Raw genomic sequence first — 16613 nt, forward strand, 5'->3', positions numbered from 1 at the left:
CAGAGGGGGCTGCATCATCTTTCATTCCTACCAGCAATGTGGGAGGATTCCAATGTAATCACATTCTCACCACCACTTGTCATTTCTGCTTTCTTGATTTGCTTTGTTCTTTAATGATAGCCATCCCAGTATATGAGAGGGGAAAAGGCACATTTTTAAAGACTCTGGCAGCAAAGAAAGGTGAATGCCAGGAACACAAGCCCTATGCTTAAAGCATAGAGCCCTCACTCACAGTGAGTGAGTTTGGTGGCCATTGGTGCTGAGAACCCTGTCACTTGAAGGGCTGTGAGGATGTCCATTCTGGCTTCGCTCATTAAACAGAGCCTGCTCTGTTTTATAACAACCAGAATGATCAGAGCTCATGGCTATTTTCAAATAAATGTCTATGTAAGCACACGTGCCAGGTTAAAACACTAGAAACAGAATGTGCTGAAGAGAGTAAGAAACGTAAATAATTCTGGTCACACTCAAGGAAGGGTATCTCTGCCTAAGGTGGTTTTTGTGAGTTTTTTAAGTATTGCTATATATGGGTTTTTGTGTTTTTGTTTGTCCAAATAGAAGGGAGGGTGGTGAAGGAACTTTTTTCTAGAAAACTATGAATCAAGGACAGCAACTTTGTTGAAAGTATGTCCTGGGGCTCCTTTGGCCCTTGGACAGTGTGTTAGGCTGCATTTGGCCTTGAAGGGTCTTTGTCATCACAGGTACATTTAGTATTTGTCTCGATGCCTACAATTAACTGTAAAAGTTAAAAACAGAAGTTACATAATCTTAGGTCTATCTGCTTGGGGCGCCAGTACTTTAGAAGAGCTTGCCAGACATCATGGGGGGATTTGGAGCAGTAGAGGAAGTATTTACAGATGTGAATTTTCCGTGTTGAATGCTCCCATTCCATTCCGGAGAATGTTTTGGGTGCGGGGAGTGCAGAGGTCTCTGAACAGACAGTCAGCTCCTGAAAACACTTCCTCTTTTCCTGGTCCTTGGTGCCTCTTCCGTTCCCCTCTTCTTCATCGCCTCTTCCTTTGCTACATTGCTTTCTCTGCTCTCTGGTTTCTCTTCTAGAATAGTGACTAGGGTTGCTAGAAAAGCATCTTTTCAAAGGAGGCAACAGGAGGCAATACCAGGAGACCCCGCCTTCGAGAACCGTGTGACCATAGGTAAGTCACACTGCAGCCAGGCGCCCCTTTCCTCCTCATCAGCAGAACGACAGGCTTCAGCAGATGGCCTTGCAGGTGCCTGTGCTTTGGAGGCCAGACATTTATTTTTCTGAATACCATGGATGATGCGTTACTCGGGGTTGGGGTTGAGCCAAGGAGTTCTAGAAGCTTCTGAAACCTGGAAGCTGAGAGTGCCTGTATTAGTCATGTATTAGTCAGGGTTCTCCAGAGAAACAGAGCCAATAGGGTATGTGTACACATGATGTTTTATTTCTTTAAGTATATAGATATAAAACATATATATATATATAAAGAGATTTATTGTAAGGCATTGGCTTACAGTTTCAGAGAGGCTGACAAGTACCAAGATCTGCAGGGTGAGTCAGCAAGCTGGAGACCCAGGACTGCTGATGGTGTAGTTTTCATCTAAAGACTGATAGGCTCAAGACCCAGAAGGAGCTGATGTTTTGGCTCAAGTTCAAAGGCAAGAGAAAACAGATGACTCTGCTTCAAGGCACTCAGACAGAAGGAGTTCCCACTGTATCAGCCTTTTTGTTCTATCTGGATCTTCAACTGATTGGACGGGGCCCACCCACAGTGGGGAGAACACTGTGCTTTACTCAGTCTACCTATTCATATGTTAATCTTTCCAAAGGAAAACAAAACAAAACAAAACAACCCACCCTCACAGACACACACAGAATAGGGCTTCATTTGTTTCTGTCAAATTGAAACACAAAATTAACCATCTCTGCCCCAGCCAGATACACACCAAAGAGAAGGTAAGGAATTATCCTGGTGTCTAGTTTGTCTGGGAGTACTTCACTCTTCACCCCTCACAGCTCATGATATTTAAACTTTTCTAGTTGTTATTTGTTAAAATATATATGTGTGTTTGTATGTGTGTGTGTATATACACACACATACATTTCATAATTTATAATTTATAATATATCTATATTATAAATATACAAAATAGATTTAAATATATATTTAAAAATTATTTTATTTGTTAAAAATATATGTGTATACTATAATTTATGATATATTTAGCTTATATTACAAATATACAAAAATATATATAAATATGTATATATTTAAAAATGGTTCAAAAGCAAGCATACGTCATGTGCCTTTCAGAAAAATCTTGAGTGCAGAAGTCCTCTTGTGGCCCTGAGGTAGTGCAGAACCATTCTGTGTTTAGAACATCAGGAAGAAAGCAGGAAAATGATGCATGAAGCTCATGTGGGCCCTGGGCCTTGAGCGCTGGAGACATGCTTGGTGTTGGAAGAGTAACCAGGTGGGCAGTGCTCTGAGTCTCCTTTAGGACAATTTTAAAACCTGAGGAGGGAAAGAGCAGCATTTTTGGCAAGAGCTTCCTTTGGAATCTGAGAAACCACTAAGAACCACTCCAAGCTTCTGATCTGGGGATCAGTGGCAGACCAGAGTGGCTTCCTGTCAGTAAGGTCAGCAGTTACTTACACAGCCCATCAGGAGGGCCTCTCCACGGTGCCATGTCCCAGAACTCCTGCTGGTGAGGGGCATGGCCAAACAAGGCCTAGAATGTTCCTTAGCAGTAACTGATAACAAGCCAAGTGTGAGCTGCAGAGGTTCGGACTCTTTCCATGACTTCTCTTTCTCTGTTGAGTTTGATTGTCACTCAAGAGGCTTTACACTCTTATTTTAGTGATGTGTGTTTACAGAGAGACAGTTTCCTTGTAAAAGTACAAACTAGAGGTCTTACCAGTGGTCCATACCTTGACCAACAGTCTTTGCCCAAAGGTTACCCCTAAGTTTCAGGCATGGCTTTGAGGAGACAGTAATTTAAAGTTATCAGTCAAATTTCAGGATGGTAATTTGGGGTGAGTGGCATGCCTTCTTAATGGACCTTATCAACTGGGACGAAACTTTTGCTGTGATTTTTTATGTGAAGACTCACACTAGACACAAACATAATATGGTTCTATAGGTTGTGACATGTTGTCTTTAAACATGATGCAACGATCACATTCAAGGTCATGTGGCATCTTAGTTCCCTCTGTGCTAAGTGTGGAAGCTCAATGTGTGACTGCCAGAAAGAAAAAAAGAAATCCACCAGTAAGCATGATTTTGCCCAGTTGGGGGGCTAGGACACATAGGAAACATGTTGTAGAAGCTGCTGGCCACATAGTCATGAGAGAGAGGTTTTGTTATAGCCTCAGCCTTGCAGCGGTTTGAGCTGAGTGAAAGAGCAAGAGAGCGGCTGTTTGACCTGGAATGTCTGGCACCTGGTTCTGTTTTATTACCTTCCTCTTAAAAGAGCACATTAATTGAAGAAAACATTTCAGTACACATACAACGTGTATGTGTGCATTTACCAGGGAATGCTTTACAGTACTCAGCCATCAAATATACAAATGACAACTCTGTGGCTTACCATAGAGTTTTTGTTCTGCAGCCTGTTTGGGTCTCTTGTGATCAGCCCCGTCCCATCCATATGGCACAGACTGGGCCAAATCATTGCCAGCCAGTTCCTCCCCTTCTGTCCCCACACACTCCTCTCTAGTGCTCACTAACTCACCCTTTGGCAGATCCTCTGGAATGGGTTTTGGACATCATTTTCTTATTTATTTGTTTTTATCTTTGTTTCTGCATTTTTAAAAAATTTTAATTCCAGTTAGTTGACATACAGTCATATTAGTTTCAGGTGTGCAATATAGGGATTTAGCCCTTCCATATGTCACTGGTGCTCATCACGGCACGTGCACTCCTTCCCCCCGTCTCCTGTGTCACCCATGCCCCTGCCCACCTCTTCTCGGTAACCATCAGTTCTCTGTAGTTAAGAGTCTGGTTCTTTGTTTTGTTTTGTTTGTTTATCTCCCCTTTCCCCCTTTGCTTTTTTGTTTCTTAAATCCACATACGAGTGAGATCATATGGTATTTGTCTTTCCCTGATGGACATATTTCCCTTAGCATTATACTCTAGCTCCACCCACATTGTTGCAAATGGCAAGATTTCATTCTTCTTTATATCCTAAGAGTATTCCATTGTATATGGGTATGCCACATCTTTACTCACTCACCTTTCAATGGACACTTGGGCTTCTTCTGTAACTTGGCTATTATAAATAATTCTGTGATAAACAGAAGGGTGCATGTATCCCTTTGAATTTGTGTTTTTGTATTCTTTGAATAAATATCTAATAGTGCCATTACTGGATCATAGGGTAGTTCTATTTTTAATTTTTTGAGGAGCCCGCCATATTGGTTTCCACAGTGGCTGTGCCAGTTTGTGTTCCCACCAGCAGTGCACAGGGGTTCCTTTTTCTTCACATCCTCACCAACATTTGTTGTTTCTTGTGTTTTTTATTTTAGCCATTCAGACAGGCATAAAATGATATCTCATTGTGGTTCTGATTTGCATTTCCCTGATGACGAGTGATGTTGAGCATCTTTTCAGGTATCTGTTGTTGGCATAATTTTTTAGACGAATTGTTATAAATATATGAGGAAGGGGTTCTATTATGTAGATGCTTGTAGATATGACCTTCTATTAAGGGGAAGCCACAAGATCTAGTCTGTCCAGCGTCCCTGAGCAAAGTCAGGACATTCTTCAGAGTGTGGGTGCCTACTCCAGGCAAAAAGTCATGACCTGGAGCAGAAGAGGCCACGGGAAGACAAGACTGGTGAGACAGAGGTATAGCCTTCAAACTAGCAGCAGATTTAGGAGGCTGGGATAGCAGGAATCAATGAATGAATAAGGGAGGGAAAAGATGTGGTGGAGACCGAGAGAAAATTGGCTCGGCTGCTGGTCCGCTAAATGGAGTAGGCTTCAGCGCCCTTCTGTCTGGCACTCTGGAGCAAATGCTTTGAGGATGTGCCTGAATGCCAAAGGATGCCATGCCTAGACAGACCCAGACCCCAATCACTGCATTTCCAATGCAACGGCTGTCTTTATTCAGCAAATATTTAGTTAGTGTTTCCTCTGGGCCCTGCTAGGCCCTGGGTAAAAACAACATAGAGGCTAACATTGCTTCTGCCTGCATGACGTTCACCTTCTGGGATAGGTGGGAGCAGGGTAGGAGGACAAAGCATGACACGGATGAATATACCGGCTGAGTGCTGTGTAGAAATACAGGAGTTAAAAGAACATAGTGTGTGTGGGTCGGGAACCTAATCTGGTCTGGGGGTCAGGAAAGGCTTTTCTGAAGTAGTGACATTCAAGCTAAGAGCCCAACAATGAGTAGGAATCAGATTAAGAAGCTATGTGAGGGTTCAACGGGTACACGGGGGGCCTGGAGCCAGGAACCCTGCAGTGGGCAGCTGTGACCATGACCTTTGTTGGCATTAGTGATAGGAAGCAAACTTGGGGAGTCCACAGACTTCATCCACAAAGGCATTGAGCATATTGCAAGGCTGAACAGTAGACAGGCACTTTTTATTTCGTTTCTCTCTTCTGAAAGCATCATTAGATCTTTCTCATGTTACCTAAATGCGTATGCTTTCCCACACATTCCCTGTAAGATTTTTAGTAGAGATTGCCATAGGCTGAGAAACAATGGAACTCATATAAGTACATACAAGAAACTTCATTAAAACTGGACAAACAAAAAAGAATTCAAAGTGCAGTTTTTAGGGTTGTCATAAAGTTGGAGCCTTGGCCAGTTGTCTTCAGAGTCTGACTCTCTGAGCATGCATGGGAGGGCTCACTTGGTCTCTATCAGCTTTGAACATGGTCCCTTACCCAAGATAGACAAAGATGTGCTTGTTGCCCAATGGCAACTCCCTCACATGGGAGTTACAATTTATGGACTGTCTGTATCCAAGCCATATTCCTAGACCTATTCCAGAGCCATCTCCTGCCCCTTCCAGTTGTTATCTGCTCAAGGAATGCAAAGCTGTTCTAATATTAGAAAAATTAGAACACAACAATATGTTGCCAAGTAAAATTTTCCCATTTGGAACTAATTCTGGAAAACCAGTGTGTAATAATCAAACAGTTCTTTGCAGAACTTTTCCCCCAAATCGTATTTAAAACATCCAAGAGTGTCTGTTCACACAAAGCCTGTGCCATGTTTCTATCAGAAGGTCGTTGTGTGGGGCTCTGGAATGTCAGTTAGTATTTGATGAACCTAGAACATTTCAGGAAATATGGCATGCTAGAGTGATAGGCTTCTGACCCTCCCCTTCCAAATCCTCATTATATAAGTTTATGGAAAGATAACTAATTAATGCAGAAGAAGTCACAATACTAAACTGTGAAATCATGTAAGAAGGCTGAAATTTTCATAAGGCTCCATCCTAATCAAGGACACGGAAATTTCCCCAAATCCCCAGCCTGTCTGTGGGGAGCAGAGAAGCACAGGGGCTCTCCCACCTGGAGAACTAGAGGTCCTGTGCCACCTTCCTCTGTGGCAGCTCTGTTCCTAGAGCCCCCTCACAGATGCCTTGTCTGTGCACTTTCCCAAGATCCTCAGCAGGAGAGGAGAAGGCAATGACCTTTACAGAACAGAGAGGCATGCCAGGAGTCTGTCTAGGGATTTCCCTTGCATTGTCTCATTCTATTCTTAAAGTAAGTGTAATTACCCCTTTTACAGAGGAGAAGAGTGACGCTCAGAGAGCTCAGTCTTGGGGATCCGTCTCTTCTCTGTGTCCTCAGACATCTCCAGTCCCACAGTCCAGAAGCTGTCTCATATGCCAGTGACTCCCAACCCTCTGCCTCCTGCCCTGGCCTTCATCTTGCCCAACACAATAGATATTTCTCTGTCCTCATGGGACTTGACCTCTCACACCCACCTCCTTGGTTTCCATGACACCACATGGGAGTTACAATTTATGGACTGTCTGTATCCAAGCCATATTCCTAGACCTATTCCAGAGCCATCTCCTGCCCCTTCCAGTTGTTATCTGCTCAAGGAATGCAAAGCTGTTCTAATATTAGAAAAATTAGAACACAACAATATGTTGCCAAGACTCCTTCACTTCCTACCTCTCGGCCTGGTCCTTTGCTGGCTCTTCTTATCTGGTTGTTGGTGCTCCCAGTGCTCAGATGCCCTTCTCTTATGCAGCAGTACTCTCTCAGTGATTAATCATGTCTAGCTTCTCTACTTTGGGGACCATCCCCATGAGAGGACTTGCTGATTTTAAAGTCTAGCTCTGATCTGGTTCTTGAACTTCAGACTTTTAACCCACAGCTGTTGCTTGACATCTCCATCCAAAAGGCACCTGAGATTTCACATACCCCCCCCCCTTTATTTATTATTTTATAAATTTCTTTTCAGTGTCCAGAATTCATTGTTTATGCACCAAACCCAGTGCTCCATGCAATATGTGCTTTCCTTAATACCCAAGAACACTCTAGGTGTAAGCAATCCACTATGATAGGGCCATGTGGTTATTTACATTAATTAAAGTTAAATGCAAAAGGCAGCTCTTCAGGTGTGCTGGCATTTTTCAATGCACAATAGCCTCCTGTGACTACTGGCTACCATATTGGACATTGTAGATAAAGAGCATTCCATCATTGTAGGAAGTTCTGGTGGTCAGTGCTCCCCTAGCTGTTCTTACCCTTCCAAATCTGTTCTTTCTCCAGGGTCTGCCATTTCAAATAATGGCGTTACCACCTGGTTGTGTCTCAAGCCAAAAATCTGGGAGGCATTCTTGATTCTCCCCATTCCTGAATGCCATGTCAGCCTCATCAGTGAGTCTTGTCTACTGAGTCTCCAAAACATACCCCATGTGTGTCCACTTCTCTCTACTTCCAGTGTTGCCAAGGCTGAGCCGCCCTCATCTCTCACCCAGATGTGGCTTCAGTAGCTCCTCAGTGATCTGCCTGCTGTCACTCTCACCTCTAGAACCTGTTCTCCATGTAGCAGCCAGCATGAACCCGTTCTCCATGTAGCAGCCAGCATGATCATAAAAAAATATAACTTCACCTGTCTCTCACCTGAAAACCTTCTGATAATTTCTTACCAAATGTAGAATAAACACACCCTGTTTGAACATTTGTTTTCATGGTGCCTTAGTCTGTTTGGGCCGCCATTACAAAATACTACAGACAGGTGGGTTATAAACAGTAGAAATTTACGTCTCCCAGAGTGGGAGTCTCAGATCAGAACACCAGGAGAGTCAGGTGCTAGTGAGAGCCCTCATGGACTAATGACCTCCCACAGACCCTGCCCTCCAAAACCATCACATTGAGAATTAGGTTTTCAACCTAAGAATCAAGGGGGGGGGGTGGGGCACAAACATTCAGTCGGTAACATGTGGCTTCATGTGATCTGAGCCTTCCTCATTCTCTGCCATTTCACCCATTGCCCACCAGCCTGCAGTTACTGCTCACCTTCTTTTTGGTCCCCAAATTCTGTAAAACCTTTGCTGTCTTCAGGATCTTAGAACTGGCTCACCCAGACACTCTTCCTCCTGTCATCCAGAGGGAAGGAGGGATACTGGAGCCCACTCAGAAGTGGTTATTCCACTCATCTTTTGGTTCTCTGCACAGTATTTTGGACTCTCTGAATGTTTTACATTTCTTTATTTGTTGATTTCTTTATTTTCTTTCTCTTCCTTTCCCACTGGAATATGATAGCCATAGATATACTGGGGATTCAGGAGGAATAAGTTATGCTTTGCCCTCTTGGAATACAAAAACCTAAAAATGATTTCTAATTATCTTTTTTTTTTTTTTTTTAATGTGAATAGGTGCTTTGAGTTAGAACAGAAGAGTTATTTTTTCTTGGAAGCTTGAACATGCTAATAATTTCTCAACAAATTTTCTGGTTCTTTCCTTACAAGTAGTACAAAAGTAGAATTTCTTTATTGGGATCTCAGCAAGCAAGTTTCCCATACACAATCAAAATGTCTTTAGTCATTTCTTTATCTGTGGTTTTGGCCATAACTGCACTTTCCCTGGCCCACCTCAAGGGGCAGCTGGCTGGGAATTGAAGGGGTGTAGTCAGAAACTGAGAGGGAAGATGATTCCAAGGAATCCCTGAGGCCCCATGGAAATCAACAGAAGTTGTTGCCTGGGTGGGTGGAAAATCTGTGCACACCACAGCGTGGTCCAACATGGATTTGGAGGAATGGGTTTGTTCCTGTGAGCAGATATGAGGGTGGCAAGAAGGCTCCAGAGCTGAGAATCTAAAAGCAGAGGGCCTCCAGGTTGGCAACAGCAGACTTTTGTTGGAAGATAGCGTGCATGCCTCAGAAAGGGCCCTTGTCCCAGGATGCCCCTCACCCCAAACCCACACCCACACACAGTAACTCCCTCAGTAGCATCCCTTTCCAAAGTGGGTCACCTTAGATCCCAGATAGGCTAGAATTTTCTGTCTTCGCAGAATCATTCATGAGGTGACTTCGTCCTCACCAGGCGCAGTTTGGAGATAAGTCAGCCTATTGTACGTACATTGTTCCTTCTTGCCTCCACCCTCTTCTCTGCCCCCCCTCCCCCGCATGCCCTTCTCTTAATTCAGTTCTTTCTCAAGTCTTCCCCACCTTCAAGAATCCTCTTTCTGCAAGGCAGTCAGCATTGTGCCGGACTGGAGGCAGAAGGGAAATTAAGACAGGTCCTGCAGGCTGCATCCTCTCATCACAGATCCTTCCCCTGTGATATCCTGTGGCCATCCAGCAGGGGTCATGGCATGGCAGGTCCTTGCTGGCTGGGGGTCTGAGTGGTCACCTTGGGCTTCTTTTGAAGCTCTCTAAATACATAACAACACTGAGTGCCAAGGGCTGGGCTTATAGAGAAGGTGCTCTGTTGACATTTCTTTCACTGACCATATTCCCCTGAAGACTATTTAGTTCACTAGAGACTCCTTTCATGACAATCCAAATTACTGAGGTCTGCCTGTCCCCTGGGCTTTTCTCCACTTGACTAAATATCACTCATCCTTTGTGACGGCTCAGACTCTCCTTCTCCTGCCTGGGTCCCTGGGACCCTTCTAGGTGTCTTTCTGGGATTTTCCAAAGCACCTTCATAAACCCCCCCACCCTCCAATATCAGAACTGTCTACACTGCTTACTTGTCTGTGTATCTTAGTCCCCAACCCAACCCTGCCACAGTGGACAATGTGCCCCTTGGAAACAGAGAAAACACATCAGGCTTAATACAGATTATTTGATGATTTGGTGAATAAACAAAGCAAAGAATGCAAATGCAGTAGGAGAAACTGTATTTTCTTCTCCCCCAATAAATCTTGGGAAAAAAACCAAGAAGAAAATATAATTCAAGACCCCCTATAAAATTACGGGGTATACTTTATATTGCCCAGTCTATTCATTTGCTAGGGAAGCTATAACAAAAATACCACCGACTGGGGGGCTTCAACAACAGAAAGTAATTTTCTCACAGGTCTGGAGGCTGAAAGTCCGAGTTCAGGGTATTGGCTGATTTGGTTTTTCCTGAGGCCCATGTCCTTAGCTTTATAGGAGGCTGCCTTCTCACCATGTGTTCCCGCAGTCTTGTCTCTGGGTGCTCACATGCTGGTCTCTCTCTCTCTCTTTCTCTCTTCTATGGACACCTGTCATATTGGATCCATCTGACCTTATTTAACCACAGTTTCTCCTTAAAGACCACACATCCAATACGGTCACATTCTGAGATGTGCAGGAGGGTAAGGACCTCCACATCTGAAATCGGTGGGCAGAATACCAGTTGGTCCGTAACACCCCGGCATCAAGAAGGCCAAACAGCCAGAGTCATAGTATAACGAAACACCAGGAGTTACACTGACCAGGTGCATGGGGGTGGAGAACCCTGCGTTTGTGTTTTGGAATTTTATGAACAGATTGAGCCAGAAAGATATTGTGAAGCTGAATTCTAAGAAAAAAGATATTTTTATTAATAAAATGGGATTTGTCGAAGGAGGAAATATTGAGGCTAGAGGTGGCAAGGAATAAACCCCTAATCTTCCCAGAGCCGGTGAGAGGGTCCCCCCAGGAGCAGTCTGCGTGGGTGCTGAAGCCAGGGAGAGCTGTGAGGATTAAGAGCTCAGGCTGGGAGCTGGGCGGCTCTTCTCTGTAGGAGACACCGCTGAGTCGGGACTTCATCGAAAAAAGAACTGGGAAGATAGGCCCTTTCTTTCTCCAGGCTGGGTGAAAAAATACACCCCTCTGTCCCCTGGGGCTGGGGTCTCACAGCTGAAAAATGGTTCACTTTCAGCCTCTCTCAATCACATCCTGCCTATTTCAAGAGGGCCTTCCTCCTAGGACTACATGTGAATGGGGGAGATGGTTCTGGAAAAACCTATTTAGAACCAGTATTGCTGTGGGGCACATAAAGGCCACCTTGCTCCATAACCATGTCCCCTGTTCTTTCCCATGGTTACTTCTCACTGTCTAGTTGGGTGACAACGGTCTTTGTCAATTTCGAGACATACACTGCTTTTTTATTATCTCGGCGTTACTGCTAGTGTTTTTCAGACTGCTCCCTAAAATTAACAGTGCACCCTATACTGTTTGGCTTTTGAGGGAAAGAAAAAGTTTTCCTTGACCCTCATTGGGTCCCTGGCTAGCTCTGAAGATGAAACCCACAAAGACAAAGTAGCGGGAGGAAAACATGCACATGTTAATGAAGCTTGGAGGTTACTTAGGTTCCTTCCCCAGAGAACCAAGACCAGGGGGCAGTGATCAGAGCTGGAAATTTTATATCTTTAAACAATAAATTTGTGAAGAATTGACAGTGCAGAGGCATTTGAGCAGGGAATCTAGAGAGTTAAAATGTTAGTTGAATGAGGTTTGTGTGCACATTTCCTGGTGCAGCCTGGGCTGATAGAGTCTCTCCAGTAAAAGGAACGTTTTTTGTTTTTGTTTTTGTTTTTCCTTGCCTTTAGACAAAAGTGGGGGAATTTTTTCCCCCTGTATTTACTGCTTCTTAATTGCTTGCAGCTCAAAATAAATTTTATGTCAAGGAGGCATATTCTGGGGGTACATGTTCTGGTTTCCTGCAGCCTTCTTCATACTTTATTATACCTAACTTCTAGAGAAGCAAGTTTTTGGAGCCCATTTGTCAGCAGTAGCACAAGTACTGTATTTTAATGAATATGTGGATATTGTTATAAGATTAAAAAAACATTTTAAATTATAATTAGCAGTGACTTTTAAAACAGAGGATAACATCTAAGAAAACCACATGGAGAAGTGCAAGTGCACCTAAAGAATGACTTGGTCTCCCCAGTACTAAGAGTGGGTGCACAGTACGCCGACTTGGTTATGTTGCAGTATGCCATGGCTATCTGAACTGACCATGTACTTGATCCAGCAACACTGAAATTATGTTTCTTGACAATGATTTTTGAATTTGAAGAGATTTGCACTACTTAAAATTTTACAAGTAAATTGAAATTTTGTTGAGATTTCATAAGTGCATATTTGAAATTCACATGCGGGGAGATGGCAGTGAATATAATGGCAGGGGATATAATAGACAAGAAAGGTCAGAGACTGAGCAAACCCAATTCAGGGCAAAGACAGGTTGTTCTAAAGTAATAGCAAAGTTTAAGAAGAATAGAGAATTTTTGAATGATGTCTGTCCTATCCCTTAATCTTTAATAACCAGTTTCTTCCTTTCTTTTTTTAAGTAAGATTTAATTTAATTTATTTATTTGAGAGAGGAGGGGAGGGGCAGAGGGAGAGGGAATTTAAAGCAGACTCCGCCCTGAGCCATGGCCATGAGATCACCACCTGAGCTGAAACTAAGAACAAGATGCTTATTCCATTGAGCCACCCAAAAAGGAAGCCCAACTGCCGTTTCTTTCTACATCTACACCCCGCCCCCCTCAGTGCACCTCTCTCCCACAGCCACCACTATTTAATTTTATTTGCTGATCTGTCATGATTGCTCTTCTCCTCTTCCCCAGTCACCGGACCTCCCCTGCCCCAACCCTCCTAACTCCATTCTGATGTTTGGCATGTTCTCATTGGGAGCTCCATTTCTAACGTGGAGTATAAACCATGCACAGGGGACACGTGCTGTAGGAGGATATTGACTGAAGAAAGCAGCCAGTCACCCGACCTCCTCAGGATCTGCGGGCCTGAAAACAAGACACACCCCTCACGAGGATTCTAAAGTTATTTCCCCCATCAGTCATTCTGGGATTCTGGTTGTTCACAAATGGTTTTCAATAGAAGTGGGTATCTTAGCTCAGGCTGCCATAACAAAATACCAGAAACAGGACAGCCATTTATTTCTCACAGTTCTGAAGTCTGGCATATCCAAAATTAAGGTGCCAACTGATTTGGTTCCTTTTAAGGACTCTTCCCGACTTATGGTTGGCCTTTTCCTTGCTGTGTCCTCACATGGCAGAGAAGGAGAGAGAGGAAGGGAGAGGAAAGGAGACAGCTGGTCTGGACTCTGTGTTATAAAGACACTAATTCCACCATGTGGACCCTGACCTCACCTCAACCTAAATTTCTGCCCGTGGCCCCATCTCCAAATGCCATCACACTGGGAGTTAGGGCTGCAGCATCAGTATGGGAGGGGGCATAAACAGTGTTTAGTACATAACAGTAGCCATTTGAAATGTATGCTTAAGGAGATTTTTGAAAAGTATACAGTGATTTGCCAATTTTAAAGCATTTTTGTGAGTATCATTACATTCTTTTTATTGGCAAGGTTTTTTGACTTCTCCCCTGGGCTTTGGTTTCTAAGGAAACCAAATACTTTCTGAGCACTGTTCAGAAGAAGAAAGCCCTGGTGCAATTTGAAATTTCAGAAATTAAATATCAAATGTGCAGAGTACGGAGACCATGGGAGGACATGCTACGGTTACAATTACACTTTGACCCGCTACTTCAATTCTTACTGCATTGCTCTCCCAACAGAGGGCAAATATTGGGCTCAGTACATCTATTCATGCTTGATGCATCACATAGGAGAAGGGAGGACTCTGAGAGAAGGGGAAGCATGAGAGATCAGTTTTGAAAGAGGGAGAGAATCTGGCAAAGGTGGGTGGTAGAGTACTCAGGGTGGGAGATGGGGGTGGTGGGAAGGGTGAGCATTCCTGCCTGGGCTCTTCCAGTAGCCCACAGAGCAGAGGATGGGAGGGGCAGGCAGACCAGCGATAGGAAAGCTCAGGAGCCCTTAAAGAGGTGACGTGATTAGAATGTGAGGGGGTGGTAGAGGAGAAGGAGGAGCCCAATCAAAGCAGACCTTTCCTCCTTCAGAGCTAATGCCTCCAGGACCGGTACCAGCTGAGCACGGTACCTGGACCCTAATGGGCACCCAGTGAATCTTCAATGAATGCTTGAAGAGATGACCAACTGAGTGACTTAGGATTTTGATTTACTTAGGGATGGACCATTTAGACAACCTGATCATCAAAAGATAGTTTCTTGCTGTTTCCATTTCTTTCCACTGTCTGAATTGCTTATTTAACCCCAGCATCTTTCCTTTTCTTATCTTGATTGCTCAGTTTGCTTTGGAAACGAGACAGTATCCAAGCACAACATCGCTTAGAATGACTCTCAGTAATGGGAGACACCTGAACACCTAGGCCTTTTAGAGCCACAGTTGGTTTTCTTTATTGGTTTTTTACAAAAGGAAGGTTTTGGTGGATGAGATATTGCATGTTAATTGCCATGACTTGCAGACAATGAATCTGAGCTCTGTGTGTATGTGTGTGTGTGTGTGTGTGTGTGTGTGTGTACGCGCATGTGTGTTACTGTAAGGGCATGTAACTATATCTATCTTTTATTATATCTATTAAAGCTGTAAAGTTGTTTGGAAACTCTTTTATGATTTTAGTATTCCAAATAAATCACCTTTTACACAAGAGAATAGTGTTAATCTATCCCCAAATCAAGTTTCCAAGATGGCTTAATTATTTGAAAGCAGGACTGTTTTTCTTCAAGAAATATATATTCTACAAATTTGAAGGCTAGGGTGTTGAATTGTTCCTCATAAAACGTGTGCAGTTCTCTGTTACTTTGTTAATTTGTTAAACTCAAAGCACAGCAAATACTGGAGCTGAAAGGGGCTCTAAGGTTGTCCACAAGGGCTTTTTGACCTTTGCCAACCTAGGCCAAAAACACAATAACAAACATAATAAACACAAAGAAAACATTTAGTGAAGCATGAAATTCAAAACAAGTTAAAAGTAAATATTGTCACCAAAAATCAGTGTTAAACAAGGTAGTGGGGTGTCATTCTTCTTTCTTTTTTTGGAAATCACAATTGGCTTTCAGGTTCTGATACCTCTGAGGGCATGCCCCTACCTTCTGGATATCATCGCCTAGATAAACCCCTTATTTTATAGATAAAAATACTGAGGTCCAAAGATCCAAAGAATGGCCTTGCTTTGACCCTGTTAGGAACAGAACTTGATCAAGAATCCAAACATTGGGACGCCTGGGTGGCTTAGTTGGTTAAGCAGCTGCCTTCGGCTCAGGTCATGATCCCAGCGTCCTGGGATCGAGTCCCACATCCGGCTCCTTGCTCTGCAGGGAGCCTGCTTCTCCCTCTGACTCTGCCTTCCACTCTGTCTGCCTGTGCTCGCTCTCACTCTCTCTCTTACAAATAAATAAATAAAATAAAAAAAAAAGAACCCAAACATCCTGTTAGCTACGCATGGCTTTGCCCACAATACTGACCCCCATTCTCCCTACCGTCCAGACTTTTAAGGATACTTTCTTATGTGAAGGAGGCATCCCATCCATCATCTCCCAGTATCTGATGATGCCAGTATTCTGGAAAGTTGTTCTGATGTAAGTTGTTGTAGCAGGATGGAAGAAATGACCAGAAGAGACTTCTCAAGCCTGGCTAGTCCTTGAGTCCTGGTTTATTTGTATTCCCTTTATTTCATTCCAGATACTCATACCGTCATGACATAGAAACACTTTCCTGGGATAGCTTCTGGGAAACAGATGGGGCAAAACTTAAATCTGAAAATGAGTTTATTTTGGAAATAAAATTTGGTTCTTTTGTCATATTGAAATCTCTTATTGATGGCTTTCCCTGAACAATTTCACAGTTCTCCTCAAATTTCCCATTTGTTGTTTTTCTTTTTTTTTTTTTTTTTTAAACAGTGTATCTGGTGGAGAGCTGTTTGATCGGATAGTGGAGAAAGGATTTTACACAGAGAAGGATGCCAGCACTCTGATCCGCCAGGTGTTGGATGCTGTCTACTATCTCCATAGAATGGGCATTGTCCACAGGGACCTCAAGGTAAGGCTGTCACTTAGCAACATCCTCCGGCCTCTCTCCCACCCCCAGTGTACCTGTCCAAGAGGACCGGCTCCAGAAAATGGATGAGGTTACCTTGATGGCGATATGCTTGGCTGAGTAGTGAACATTTGTGTACCGTTAGTTGTCAGGGCCTTTGGGCCCCCCAAAAAGATGATGAAGATCAATGAAACTGACCATCATTTGGGAGATTTTATAGCCACCGTGCAGCCAAAGGGCCCCAGGAAGGTGGGTTGTATCCTGCTTCAAGCCTACCTGAAAGGTAATTTTGTTCAGGACATATGGGCCATGAAAATCCTTCTC

General features: G+C 43.5%; 1 protein-coding gene across 4 annotated transcripts in view; it reads left to right on the forward strand.

Annotated features, from left to right (window-relative positions):
- CAMK1D (calcium/calmodulin dependent protein kinase ID) overlaps positions 1–16613 on the forward strand; it is a 430211-nt gene that overhangs the window by 351801 nt on the left and 61797 nt on the right. For all 4 annotated transcript variants that reach the window (XM_082740835.1, XM_082740836.1, XM_082740834.1 and 1 more), the window contains one exon: positions 16154–16292. In XM_082740835.1, the coding sequence (XP_082596961.1) occupies positions 16154–16292 (139 nt within the window). The remainder of the gene's footprint in view (positions 1–16153; positions 16293–16613) is intronic.

The sequence above is a fragment of the Mustela nivalis genome (assembly GCF_964662115.1).
Source record: "Mustela nivalis genome assembly, chromosome: 7".
Classification (NCBI taxonomy): Eukaryota; Metazoa; Chordata; class Mammalia; order Carnivora; family Mustelidae; genus Mustela; species Mustela nivalis.